This window comes from Diceros bicornis, chromosome 6 (genome assembly GCF_020826845.1).
Source record: "Diceros bicornis minor isolate mBicDic1 chromosome 6, mDicBic1.mat.cur, whole genome shotgun sequence".
Classification (NCBI taxonomy): Eukaryota; Metazoa; Chordata; class Mammalia; order Perissodactyla; family Rhinocerotidae; genus Diceros; species Diceros bicornis.
The window spans coordinates 21,054,659-21,068,928 of NC_080745.1; the positions used below are offsets into that span (position 1 = coordinate 21,054,659).

General features: G+C 37.4%; 1 protein-coding gene across 4 annotated transcripts in view; it reads left to right on the forward strand.

The window, feature by feature from the left end:
• Positions 1–14,270, forward strand: part of B3GALNT2 (beta-1,3-N-acetylgalactosaminyltransferase 2) — a 52,767-nt gene that overhangs the window by 32,595 nt on the left and 5,902 nt on the right. For 2 of the 4 annotated variants that reach the window (XM_058542989.1, XM_058542988.1), the window contains exons 6-9: positions 3,533–3,643; positions 6,042–6,120; positions 11,214–11,397; positions 13,752–13,877. In XM_058542989.1, the coding sequence (XP_058398972.1) occupies positions 3,533–3,643; positions 6,042–6,120; positions 11,214–11,397; positions 13,752–13,877 (500 nt within the window). Of the gene's footprint in view, positions 1–3,532; positions 3,644–6,041; positions 6,121–7,875; positions 9,438–9,912; positions 10,041–11,213; positions 11,398–13,751; positions 13,878–14,270 lie in introns of those variants that run through there. The other 2 variants (XR_009220429.1, XM_058542990.1) reach the window with 2 other exon arrangements.

A 14,270-nucleotide genomic window follows, 5' to 3' on the forward strand; every position in this document is an offset into this window, starting at 1 on the left:
ATCCCATTGGAATTTTGATAGGGATTGCCTTGAATCTGTAGATCGCTTTGGGTAGTATGGATATTTTAAAATATTCTTCCAATTTATGAGCACTGAATATCTTTCCATTTATTTGTGTCATCTTTAATTTCTCAGAGGGTAGTCTTAATTTCTAAATGATAGGTGCTTACTTCTCACCTGGACATTTGTAATAGTCTGGTTACCACTCTCTCTACCAACCTCTACTCTGTTGCCACTCTGCTATTGGAGTGACCTTTCTAAAATTGCAAATATGATTGTCTCACTCTTGTGCCTGCAACCTTCAGTAGTTCTCACAGCCTTCAAGGTAAAGGACAGACTTTCTGTTATAGCAGACAGAGCCGACCTCCAGCTTGCTTTTTACCTCTCCTTTCCTCAGCCTTGTTCTTCAGTGATATTAAACTACTTAACGTTTTTCTGAATAGGCAGTGCTGTTTCAAGTCTGTGCCTTTTGATGTGTTAGTTTATCTTCCTCCCACTTGTCTGACTGAAACTCCTTCAAGACTTAACTCAGTTCTCATAGTCATTTGAAATTCTGACTTCCTCAAGTAGAATGACTTTCCTTCCTTATTGAGTCTGCCATCACATATTATGATTATTTGAAGGTATGGGCTATTTTATTTCTTTTAATCTTCAAACACATAGCCCACAGCCTGTATGTAGTAGACATTCAAAAGTTTAAATAATGGTTCATATCTGAAAGAAGATTGACCCCCACATTTACTTAGTTGTGCATATATGTTTAGTTAAAAAAATTTTTTTCCTGATTATGAAAGTAAGAAAATGTATGAAAGTAATACATATTCACTGTTGAAAACTTGACAAAAATATAGAAAGGTTAAAAGAATATGATGTCACCCATCTATTGCCCAACATATTTGGTGTATTTCTTCCTAGTCTTTTTTTTTTTTTTTCTTCTGTGTGTATATCTGTGAGAATGTTTTTTGTTTTTACAGAATTGAGGTTTAACATCAAGTTCAATAGAGAGTTGAGGCCACCCAGGGAAAGTATAGAAATAATCAGCACTTATTTCAAAGATAAGAAAATGGAATCTTTTAAAGGGGCAGTTCTCTTTCTGTGTTCCTCTAGTGGTAATAAAGCTGTATTTTGCTGAGCAAAGACACTGCACTATATTCATTATCACTAATCCTTAGAACACCCTTTGAGGTAGGTCTCCTTTTCTCTATTTTAAAGGTTAAGAAATGATGACACTAAGTATGTCTGCAAGATCTGCTCTGAGGAACCCTAGGGCTCCACAACATGCAGCAGGGTTTCACAAATAAGAAAGATTAAGGATACATTAGCTGAATATGAAGTGATAAACTGCCTGAAGAATCCAGATTCTTTTAGTGTTTTTATCTGTCTTGGTAGACAAGAAGAGTTTTATTACTTAAAAAAAACCTTGCAAACCACTGACCTAGCTTATTGGACAAATTCAATTTTGTATGGTTTCCTTATAAAGCTGGCTAAATGAGACATTACTGTAAACTACTTTATCTCTTAATTTAATACATGAAATTTTTTTTTAGAATATGAAAGCTGTAACTTTTATCTCATACTCTATACCAGAATTAATTCTAATTGATTTTGAGTTCAACACCATTTATTAAGTAAATGTTTTTGACTGCCAGTTGTATGTCAGGCCTTCTAGGTGCTGGGGGTATAGTGGTTGATAAGACAGACAAGATCCCTGCTTTTGTGGTGCTTATATTCTAGTGGGAGCAGTTTGTTTGACAAAAGAAAAATAAACAAGAAATATCAGAGTGATAAGTGGTATTAAGAAAATAAGACAAGGTGATGGAGTAGAGAGAAATTGGGAGTTGCCTGCCTTCTGTTGGATCTCTGGAGAAAGCCTCTCTGAGAGATAACAGTGGAGCTGAGACCTGAGCGGTACTAAGGAGCCAGCTGAGCACAGATATTAAAAATGGAAACCATAGAGAAATTAGAAGACATTACAATTTAAATGTATATCAGGGGCCGGCCCCGTGGCTTAGCGGTTAAGTGCGCGCGCTCCGCTGCTGGCGGCCCGGGTTCGGATCCCGGGATCGCACGACGCGCCGCTTCTCCGGCCACGCTGAGGCCACGTCCCACATACAGCAACTAGAAGGATGTGCAGCTATGACAGACAACTATCTACTGGGGCGTTGGGGGAAAAATAAATAAATAAAAATCTTTAAATGTATATCAGACCCGGGGGAGGGGAGCGTAACTTTCTAAGCTCAAAATTTAGTAGTAATAATCACAAAGGAAAAGCCTGTCCAATTTGACAAGATAAAACTTATGGACTTTTGAATTAAAAAAAAAAAAACAAACCCTGGGGTTGGCCCCATGGCTTAGCGGTTAAGTGTGTGTGCTCCGCTACTGGCGGCCCAGGTTCAGATCCAGGCGCGCACCGACGCACCGCTTGTCCGGCCATGCTGAGGGGGCGTCCCACCTACTGCAACTAGAAGGATGTGCAGCTATGACATACAACTATCTACTGGGGCTTTGGGGAGAAAAAGGGGAAAAAAGGAGGAGGATTGGCAATAGATGTTAGCTCAGGGCCTGTCTTCCTCAGCAAAAAAAGAGGAGGATTGGCCTGGATGTTAGCTCAGGGCTGATCTTCCTCACACACACACAAAAATAAATTAAAAAAAAAAAACCTGCAATATTATGTGGCAAACAATTCTGAAAAAAGATTTTTAGCACAAAAAAAATACACGATTAAGATAATTTATTAAAAGTGTGCACAGATTAATAAGAAAAATATAAAACTCAAAAGCTAAATGGCAGAAAAGCATAACAAGGCAATTCCAGAAGAGACTATATAATTCATAGACATCACTAGAAATAAAAAAAACACAAGTAAATGAGGAATCTTTTTTTTAATCTACTAAATTAGCTTAAACTTCTTTTACTAGTGTCCTACACTGGGAAGAGTACAATGCAATTGGCATTCTTGTAAATTGCTGATGACCCTATAAATTAGTATAATTTGCTTTTGAAAAGCAGTTTGGCAATGTGTACCAAAATCCATGTAAATATCTCTATCTCAGTAATTTCACCTCTGGGAATTTATTTTAAATAAAAAACAAAGTATTGGGGAAAAATAAACATTTACACCAAAACATGCCTCACATTATTTTCGTAGATACTTGGTAGCATCCCAGTGTCTGACAATAGGGACATGTTTGAGTGAATCAGGAAACATCCACTCAATGGCATGTTATACGTACATGAAAAAGAATGGCTGTAACAGCTGCAGTAGCATGAAGAAAGGTGTTGACTCGATGGGAAATGACACACAGCAGCATGCAGAATTGTCTATATAGTCTTTGTGATTGTTTTTTCAGATGTGCATGAAAAAAAAAAACAAAGATATACACCACAATGTTAGCAATGGTATGTTAGAGTTGTGGGATAAAAATTTTAACTGATACATCTTAGAAAAAAATAAACTTTTCTCTAAAAACTTACTTGAAACCTAAATGACAACAATGAATAAATTGACTCACTGTTCATCTTTCCACAAAAGAGCTTTGAAGGTACAATCGTGTGGGAGAGCCAAGACCTGCAAGGCCTTGTGTCAAGAAATCTCCACAAAGTGACAGTAAATGATGGAGGGGGAGTTCTCAGAGTCGTTACAGTAAGTCATCCCTGTTTTTAAAGTGTTTAGCACTCTTCAGCATTTTTTAATATATGAAAGTTTTTAAAATTCACTTTTACAACAATCCAGGTGATATGGAACAACAATGGTTTAGATTTATGTTTTAGAACATATACAGTAGAAAATGTTGTCGAGCCACCATAGCAAAGATGAAAAACTCAAATGTTCTGTGATTTTGTAACTCTGTTAGTAAATATAGTTTTGCCTTAAGATTGGTGAATTTAAAAAAGTGTGATATTTTATTTCTCAGTGATTTTTAGGTTAACATTCTTTAAGAACACTTGCTCAATAGTGTTCAGAATATAAGATTGAGTATTTGCTTTCATTTATATTACTGGGATTTCTGCCTCATAATTTTCATTTATTCAGATATGCTTCAAATTTAAAACAGTTTGACAGGTAAATTTCTCAAAGTAAATGTAGAATGGTAAAAAAGGTATAAGCAAACTTAAAATGACAAATTTTAAATCAACAAGTGGTATGTGTGGTGATGTCGTAGACACAATCTTTCATTCTTTTTGATGCTCTGCTTTAATGATTAGGAAAGCACTTGGCGCTTAAATTCACAAGCTTAGTGTATTTTCATTAACTATTAATCTTATTTACATGCATTAATTCCTGAATTTGGAATGAATATCATGTGGTATGTCATTACACATTCAGAAAACATTTACTGCACACCTATTGTAAGCCAGGCACAGTGGTGGCAAAATCAGCCTATTTCTGGCCCACAACGGAACTCACAATCCAGTGAGGAATAAAGACATGCAACAGTAGACCCACAAATTCATATGTAGTTACAAACTTAACCTTGTTGGCCGTGTTTAGGATTTCATCCTTTATTTTGAAAAGTCCTGTGTTTAAGATGGAATGTTTTATGGAATTTAATTATAGTTTTTTTTCTTATTTTCAAGGCAATTGCCTTGAATGTCTTGCCTCCTTTTCTGTTTATGAAACTTAAAAATTTCCAAAATATCCCAGAATTCTATGGTATTGAGTTGGTTACACAAAAGGAAACCCGTTTATTTCTAAGTTGAGGACTAAGTTCAAATATAAAGACTCAGTGATCTGCTTTGGGGTAAATACAGTTGTAGAGGGCTAAGGATAGCTTAAACACTCAGCTAACCTAAAAAAAAAAAAAGGCAGGTAACTTAGTAGTCTACCCTAAGAAACCCCATGTGCAAATAAAGGTTTTCATCATAAATGCATAGAGCTGAAAGTTTTCCTAAGTCTGGCTCCCTTGCCAGCAAGTGATAACGTCAGAACATTTTAAAAACCAAAATAAAAAGCCAAGCTGTGACGTTTTAGATAGAAGTTAATAAACAAAAAGTACTGTCAAGTTCTAAACAAGCCAAAAATATAGAACATACAATAAAATAAAGAGTATACAACTTCTTATGGAACTACAAAGTTGGAATCTATAGCATTCACTTTTAGAAATTTCTTCCACATTCAGCTACAAACCATATTTTAAATTAAATAAGTTACCACAGTCATCTCAGAACACTATCTCTCTGCTAGCCTTAAAGCATTGCAGTGTACAGTACAGCTCTGCTGAGAAGATCTGTTCAAAAGAATAATAGCCAAGCAGTAGCCCTCTTGATAGGTGAGTGTGTGGAAGAAATGCTATAAATATGCCAAAGTGTAACTGAGACCGTCTGATCAGCCCACAGCAGCCAGAGAATACCTCTGGTAGATGGGCCATATTGGTGTGCAGAACACAGCAGTGGAACACCTCACTTTGAGTAAGGGCATTGGGTAACTTGTGAGATGAAGAGAGGGAAATCTCTAATGATAAAAGATCCTCCAGTCCTAAAAGGTGGAAAGGGCCGTTGTTGGCTGTTGGCACAATAGTCTCTAAGCACCTTCAACAACATCAGTAATCAGTAGGGCACTGTCTGAACTGTTTATTTAGAGGGGCTTTTCTCTGCATGGTAACCTAACTTTAAAATGTGCCTAGGTGTATTTGAACTTGTGGGAATTTTCAAACTCCAAGAAATCAAAGGTAGTAATAATGTTTTTTTAAAGTCATAGGGTTGGGATGTAAAATAAAATTGGTTTTTATACTATTATGGTAGCAAGTTCAGGAATACATGATTCTATGTACGTAAGCTGGAATTCTGAGCACTGTATGGACTACTTATATTGCACATATCGATATATTGCAATTAGATAACAAAAATATTGATATATTGCAATTAGATAAAAATAGGAGAATACTGATGTCATCCTGATAGTATAAGTCTCTGCACCAGCATCTTAGATGGGTTTATCTGCTGTAGAGTCATAGTATCAATTTTGCCAAATTGATTTTAAAATACAAGAAATGCATTTTTAGTAATGAAACGTGGAGTGCTTGGATTCTCGTTTTTTTCAGGCTGGGGAGGGTGCACTGCCTCACGAATTCATGGAAGGTGTGGAGGGAGTTGCAGGGGGTTTTATTTATACCATTCAAGGTAAGTCGGCTGGTTGAAAGTTGAAAAGTGTACCGAATCTCATGTACCTAATCTTACCGTATACTTTGACATAAAAGGTGATTTTTTTTTGTCATTTAAAAAAGAAGCTTTATTGATATATAATTCACGTGTCATATAATTTACTCTCTTAGAGTGTTTAATTAAATGTTTTTTAGTATGTTCAAAGTTCTACAACCATCTTCACTAATTCCAGACCATTTCCATCACTCCAAACAGAAACCTCGTACCCATTAGCAGTCATTCCTCATTCTCCCCTCCCCCGGTCCCTAACTACCACTAATCTACTTACTGTACTTTCTGACCTTAAATGTAAGGATTTATTTCTGGGCTCTCTATTCTGTTGATCTATGTGTCTGTCCTTATGCCAGTACTGCACTGGCTTGATTGTGTACCTTTGTAGTAAGATTTGAAATTGGGAAGTGTGAGTCCTCCAACTTTGTTCTTTTTCAAGATGTTTTGGCTAATCTGGGTCCCTTGCATTTCCTTATGAATTTTAGGATCAGCTTGTCAATTTCTGCAAAAAAGCCAGCTGGGATTTTGAAAGGTTGCATTGAATCTGCAGATCATTTTGGGGAGTGCTGCCATCTTAACAATATTCTCTGATCCATGAACATGAGATGTCTTTCCATTTATTTACGTCATATTAAATTTCCTTCAATGATGTTTTGTGGTTTTCAGGATACAAGTCTTACACTTCTTTTGTTAAATTTATCCTTAAATATTTATTCTTTTTGATGCTATTATAAGTGGAATTGTTTTATTTCCAGATTGTTTATTGCTAATGTATAGAAATAGAATTGATTTTTTGTATATTGATGTTGCATGCTGCAACCTTGCTTAACTCATTTATTAGTTAATAGTTTTGAATAATAGGTGCGTTAGGATTTTCTGTATACAAGATTAAGTCTTCTGAGAATAGAGATAATTTTACTTCTTCCTTCCCGATCTAGATGCCTTTTATTTCTTTTTCTTGTCTAATTGTCCTGGCTGGAATGTCCAGCACAATGTTGAGTAGAAGTGGTGAGAGCAGACATCCTTGTCTTGTTCCTGATCTTAGAAAGAAAGCATCCGATCTTTCACCATAAAGCTGATCTTAAAAAATTAATGACCTTGGACTTTATTGGCCCCATGTGGCTGTGGCTTTGGCTATCCCTACAGCCAGGTTAGGGTTATGGTTTCTGCAAGACTGCTAGACCATGGCCTTGTAGCTGTAGTGGCCTTAGTGCTGCTTGTCAGTCAGAAAGGAAGAACCTTTTTTTTTTCCTGACCCACACATGCTGTATTTTGACTTTTCTATCTCTCCCTCTGTTGGAGATGGTTCAGTGGACTCAACTTTCCCTCCTGCTTCATGTTTACTCTCTCTCCTCATAATGTGACTATTTAAATGTAAGGTCTCTATCTTATGGACTACAGTTTTTTAAATGCTTCTCCTAATATATCTCATTTGAAGGATGAGTTTTTTAGACATCCTTTAAAACTTAGGGTCAGAGGCATTAGCTTAAAAATTTCGTTAAAACTCTAGAGGGAATTTGTTATGATAGGAATAGAAGTGGCTATGTTTGTCTTCTTGGGTGATGCTTGTTCAAATATCCACATCTATGAATTCCTGAGCATTCTATGTCAGTGATCTTTAAGAAAGAAAAACTGTTGTTGATGCAATTGCTATGTCACCTGTCTTGAGCATCACTTATGGAACAAAGGTGCCCAGTGGTGCTTCTGTCTGACCTCTCAAAGTTCTGCAGACCATGGATTCCTGTAAAAGAATTAGGACCCAGCTTCCTCGTAGGCTCTCAGTGACTGGGGAGAGCAGACGCCATATTCTCAGAGGCAAGTCTTCAGGAGACTCCCTTGAAAGTGCAGTGTTGAGGGTGGGGCAGACCCCTCTGTTTGAGGCCACTGCATGTAGTTTGAGGATGCGAATGCACTGTGGCTTTTTTTATTTCTAACATCTTTATTTATACAGTGTTTCCTCATAGAAGCATTTGTGTTCTTACATCACCCGTAAGGGTAGGCTGGAACAGGTACATGGGCTTTGCCCACAAACTTGCCATTAGAAATAGAGATTAAAGATTTAGGGATCCTTAAATCCAGTCCAGAGATTTTTTCATGAAACAATGAGAGCACTCTGCCAAGGAAGTTATCAACTTAGCTCAGAAGAGGCTAGCTAATGGTTCAGTACTGGGGAAAACTCAGATAAGGAGATCAGGCCAGTTTCTTAAAGCAGCTCACAGTTGGGGGCCAGGTACCAGTATAACACACCTTCTGACTTTAATGTCTAGCAGCTTCCTTTCTTTTGCCAGTTAATTCAAGTATGTACCACCAGGAGTCTTGAAAAACTAGTTTGAGGGGCCCTTGAGGGTTCTGGCACTAAACTGTTCTACAGGGAGCAGCTCCTGTACCCTGAACAAGTATTTGTCATAATTTTTTTCTCACTGAGGCTAAAGGAAAAAGCTTTGGGTGAGGAAAATTCCTTTCAAACAAGAGTGAGATAACTCAAGTTTTAGGCTAAAGGAGTTAAAATGAATAGATTATCTTCTTATGTACTGGATATATCTGAAAATCTGAGTATAAATGAATTTTTAAAAATCTGAGATCTGGGGCCAGCCCCGTAGCTTAGCAGTTGAGTGCACGCGCTCTGCTACTGGCGGCCCGGGTTCGGATCAGGGCGCGCACCGAGGCACCGCTTCTCCGGCCATGCTGAGCCGGTGTCCCACGTACAGCAACTAGAAGGATGTGCAACTATGACATGCAACTATCTACTGGGGCTTTGGGGAAAAAAAGGAGGAGGATTGGCGATAGATGTTAGCTCAGAGCTGGTCTCCCTCAGCAAAAAGAGGAGGATTGGCATGGATGTTAGCTCAGGGCTGATCTTCCTCACAAATAATAAATAAATAAATAAAAATCTGAGATCTAAGTGCTATTCAGAAGAATCATGTAGTATACAGATTCTCAATTTTTGGGGGCATTAGCATCTCTGGCTGGGCCCTACCTCAGGCTAGAGTTAAAATCTTTAGGATTGGAGCTCAGATACCAGTATTTTAACAAGCTCCGTAGATGATTTGATGCCTCCAAAGTTGGAGAGGCTATAAACCATACAGTTCTTTTAAACAGCGCGTAAACAGATCATCAGATTTAAAACACACATATATTACCTCATACTCATATTTTTCCAATACATGCAGTATAAAACAAAATGTGTAATTTGTTAATCTAAAAGGCCTGTATTTTTTTTCTGCTGTCATCTTGTTACCAACCATTTTCCCGTCACTGCAATTTTATAACACTTTCACTTTTTTTCAAGTTTTAAATTGTATATATTTATCCTTATCTTTAAATTAAAATGAAAGGATATTAGAGTAGAATGTAAGAGTTGAAAGGGACCTGAGGTCATTTAGGCCTGTGTTTCTCAAAGGGTGGGCTGTGGTCCACCTGCATCACAGTTAAAGGAAGGCACATGTTAAAAACACGGATTCCTGGGCCCCACCCTAGACCTGCTAAATCTTTAGGCTTAGGGTCCAGGAATCTGTATTTCCATAAGCATTCCTGAGAACTACTGATTGAGTCCAACTCGTTTTACACATGAGAATCCTGAGGCCCAGAAACTTGTAATTTGTCCCATATCTCACAGATAGTGGCAGAGGCCAAAATCAAATATAGGGCTTCAGACTGCATCCCCCAGTCTTTCCATCTGCAATTACAAAAAGTGGAGTGCTAAATTACTTTTTAGTTTTCTTTCCTCACCCCTCAGCCACTCACTTTTTTATTTTTCAGAAATTTTCTCCAATTTGATTGAGACATTTGAGAAAATCCTGCCCTAGTGAAAGAATTGCTGCCTTAAATCCATAGGATCTGAGGACAGTCCCTGCACAAATGTGACAAATGATTCATTAGCTTGTAAGGTGGTAAATAAAATGTCTTTTAAGCACATTAGTAATCATTATTATTAGGAAATATCATAAATACATCAAAAGTAGAGAGTGCTATAAGAAATACCTATGTACTTATTGCTCAAAAGTAACAAATGTTTACATTTTGTCATATGTGCTTCCTTTTTTTTTTTTTTTTTAAGAAATAAAGCATTACAGGGGGCCGGCCCAGTGGCGCAAGCGGTTAAGTGCGTGCACTCCGCTGCGGTGGCCCGGAGTTTGCCGGTTCCGATCCCAGGCGTGCACCGACGCACTGCTTGTTAAGCCATGCTGTGGCGGCGCCCCATATAAAGTGGAGGAAGATGGGCACGGATGTTAGCCCAGGGCCAGTCTTCCTCAGCAAAAAAGAGGAGGACTGGCATCGGATGTTAGCTCAGGGCGGGTCTTTCTCACAAAAAAAAACAAAAAGAAGAAATAAAGCCTTACAGATATAGGTGAAGCCCCCTCCTTTCTAGTTCTCCCTGGTCCCATTCCTCTCTCTTCCCCTCAGAGAGGGTACTGCTGTTCCAAAATTCATGTGTACCCTTCCCATTCTTATTTTTCTGCTTTCTGCTACTATATATACATATCTTTAAATAACAAATAGTTTTGATTGGAGTATTTTATAATTGATATCTATGGCATCCTATTGTATGTATATTGTAATCTTATTTAGATTAACAGTATACTTTTTCTCACTTAGCATTATTTTTCGGTGCCATTCCTCTTAACATACAAGATCAAGTTAATTTTTTTTAACTACTGTATTGCATTATGTGACTATACCACAGTTTAGCCATTCTCCTATCAGTGGGCATTTAAGTTGGTTCCATTTTTTCACTGTTAGAAACAGTGCTGCAATGAATTTCTTTGTAAACATGGAAAATATCTCTAGGGGTATATCTACAAGCTGACATAATGAGTCAGACAGTGTGCACGTGGTCAGCGTAACTAGATATTGCTGAATTGCTCTCCAAAATGAGTGTATCCATTTATCCTCCCACTCGCAATGTATGAGAGTTCCCATTTCCCTGCCTCAAAGTTCCTAACACCTGTATTTCTGTCAGGTTACCTTGGGAAAGGAGTTTTAGTGTACTTAATGTTACAAGTTCTGGGTCTTACGTTTGCAATAGCATTTTTCTCCAACTTTCAACTTTTCCTTTTTAGAAGGCGATGCTCTCTTACAAAACCTTCATTCTCGCCCTCGAAGACTTATTGATCATATAAGTAATCTCCATGAGGAGGATGCCTTACTGAAGGAGGAAAGCAGTGTCTATGATGATATTGTTTTTGTGGATGTTGTTGACACTTATCGAAATGTTCCTGCAAAGTTATTGAACTTCTATAGATGGTAGGTTGTAAAATGATGGGTAGCTAGAATTTGTTTTATTGTTCTTTTGACGTAGAAACAATTCATCAACATCAAAATGCTGAGATTATTTTTAAAAACAAAGAAACCTAATACCCCTGAACACCTGGGATATGATCTGTTGTATCCTGCTTCTTTGTAAGGACTGATCTTCTAAAATGCTGCTGCTTTCTCATTTACATTAGCAGATCCGTAATGAGAATGATTTTAATCTATCAAAAACAAACAAGGCAAAAATTGATTCACTCTGAGTCATTCCACTCACTTTGAGACCAAGTCATTCCTTTGAGTCATTGCCATGGTTGTCTCAAGCCAACTTTAGATGAAAATCAGTGAGTTTGAAAATGGTCCATTTTCAGTTGTAATCATACCCACCTACATAAATCCCCCAATTATAGTCACTCGCACCCAGGTTACTGATCTGAATTCTGTTCAACTGAGCATCCACATTATATTTCCATTCTGTACTCCACCCATTTCAAAACTACTTGCCCTAATTGCAGAACTTTTATATAAGATGAAATTCAACAGCCCTTAGATTGTCACATTTATAACTTCCCAGAACCTCCAGTATGTCTTGGATTTTAGTTGTAGTTCCTACCTTAATAAGAGCAACAAAAACAATAGTAACTGTTATTACTATTATAGATATATCGTTAATATTATTAGTTACTCTAGGATCCCATAATTTGCTGTTGAGCCTCTTGATACTGTCTACCCTGACTGTAAATCTAAAACCTTCTAACTATATCTTTGTGTAGACTAAACCTATAAAGTGCATTCAGATCTTTGTCTTTTAAAACTTTATCAGTGAGCTTGTTTCTTGGTGAGCCCGAGTCTGTCCCTTTCTTTTCTTCTCTGTTGTCCTGGACAGCGTGGGAAATTAACAAGTACTTTATGGATGTGGTTCCCTGGTCCTGAGAGAGAGATGATCTAATTAGTTTATGGAAGGTAATCTTTCATAGCTGGGGCAAGTTAATATAATTTTTGAGTCATCTTGTGGGTAGAGGGCAGATAATAAATAAGAGTTGGAAATTTACATGTATCTAGAATACCAGGATTAAGTTTGGACAGCTGTAGTAATAAAAAGAAGCTTCTTTTAGCTCGAGGCCACTAATAGGGGTTCCTGTTCTAAGTGGAGTTCTAGGACTTTCTATAGGGAGCTGATTCCCGGTTGTGGAAGTTCAGTTTGGTTTAGATATAAGTGTAAGTTTTATTTTCTCTCCTCCTTGCATCTCTCTGAGGTTGTAGTCTCTCCCCTCAGTCCTCACTGCCACTGTCTGTTTTGCACCATCCTCTCAGCCTGGGTTACCTCAGTGACCTTCTAACAGGACAGTGCTTTGGGGCCCACTTCCCAGCAGCCTCCCTCACTCATTTACCCTCCATACTGTGACTGAAAGCTTCATTAGTCATTCTTTATTCAGCTGATGTACCAGTGACCTCAATGTCCTTTACCACAAAAGTTTATTCCTAATTGGCAAATAGATATTGTGTATGCCTCATGCTGTTAATTGGAAATAAACTTTAGAAGCATAGGGTTATGCTATTTGGTGTGGACGCACTGTTGTTAAATTCACCATTCTTTGACCTAGTGAAACTTTCTCCACATTTCTTTTATTCAGATTTCTGTCATCTGACTGGTTCCTTAGCAAGACTCTGGGTTTTTTAACAAAGATGTACAGGGATTGTCAATGTGAAATGGAGTCACTTTTGTCTCTAGTTGCCATTATATATATTTTTATGTCTAGATAAATGAAATCATTCTAGTATAGTTTAATTGCTGGAAATTGTGTCCAAGGGAAAATGTGTTTCAATGTTATAACTCAGTTTTTTTAACCCATAAAATATCTGAGTGTAATATAAATAGTAGCATAGAACGCATCTTGTTGTACAACAGTGTTGTGTGTGAGACCAGCTATGACGCCTGTCCCCTCATTCTGGGCCTGTCTTATTAAGCACACAGGGGCACGGTTCCAGCCTTTAATAACTTGGCCAGCCTGACTTGAGCCCTGCCTAAGAAGCATTTGTTTGGTGGTATGTTCCACTTAAGCCAGATCTTTTTTTCATTGTGTTCTTTCTCCTTCACACCTTTTAAAATTGGCTTCGTACTTCTCTGCATTGTGCCAGTTAGTGAATATCAAATGAGGATTGTAGTTGGTAGCAGCAGTGTTCTGTTAGAGCAGATGTTCTCAGTATTGGAAGGATGAGAAACTGCAATAGTATACAGGTAGTAGAGAGACAGTTTTTAATTAAAATCTTAGCAATGTCACCACAATGGTGTTGCTTTGTTTCTTCATATGGATGCACTGACTTTCATATCCCTTTTTTCCCAACAGGACTGTGGAAACAACCAGCTTTGATTTATTACTAAAGACAGATGATGACTGTTACATAGACTTAGAAGCTGTATTTAATAGAATTGCCCACAAGAATCTGGATGGGCCTAATTTTTGGTGGGGAAAGTAAGTTAAACATTGTTAGCCCATTGGTGTTCATGTACCTGATCAAATGTAATTAATTTAGAATGAAATATACAAGTTATTTTTCATAAGAAAAATGTGGTTGAGACAGGAAATTTCCCTCTTAGGGTCCTGGGTTACAGTATTTTATTAATCTATAATTAGAGGAAAAAAAACTTTTAAATGAAAAACCTCAGGCTAATGTAATGAAGGAGGGAAAACGATGTGACTTTTATCCTCATGCCCTAGAAAGAAGTGGTTCTCAAATTAGAAGCTACTGTACACTTTATGTTAGAATAAATTTGTGACACATTTCTGAAACCATTTTCTGTTTCTTCAGGAATGCAATATGGATTAGTGGGTTTTTTTCTTAAGTATACATGCACAAGATGATCT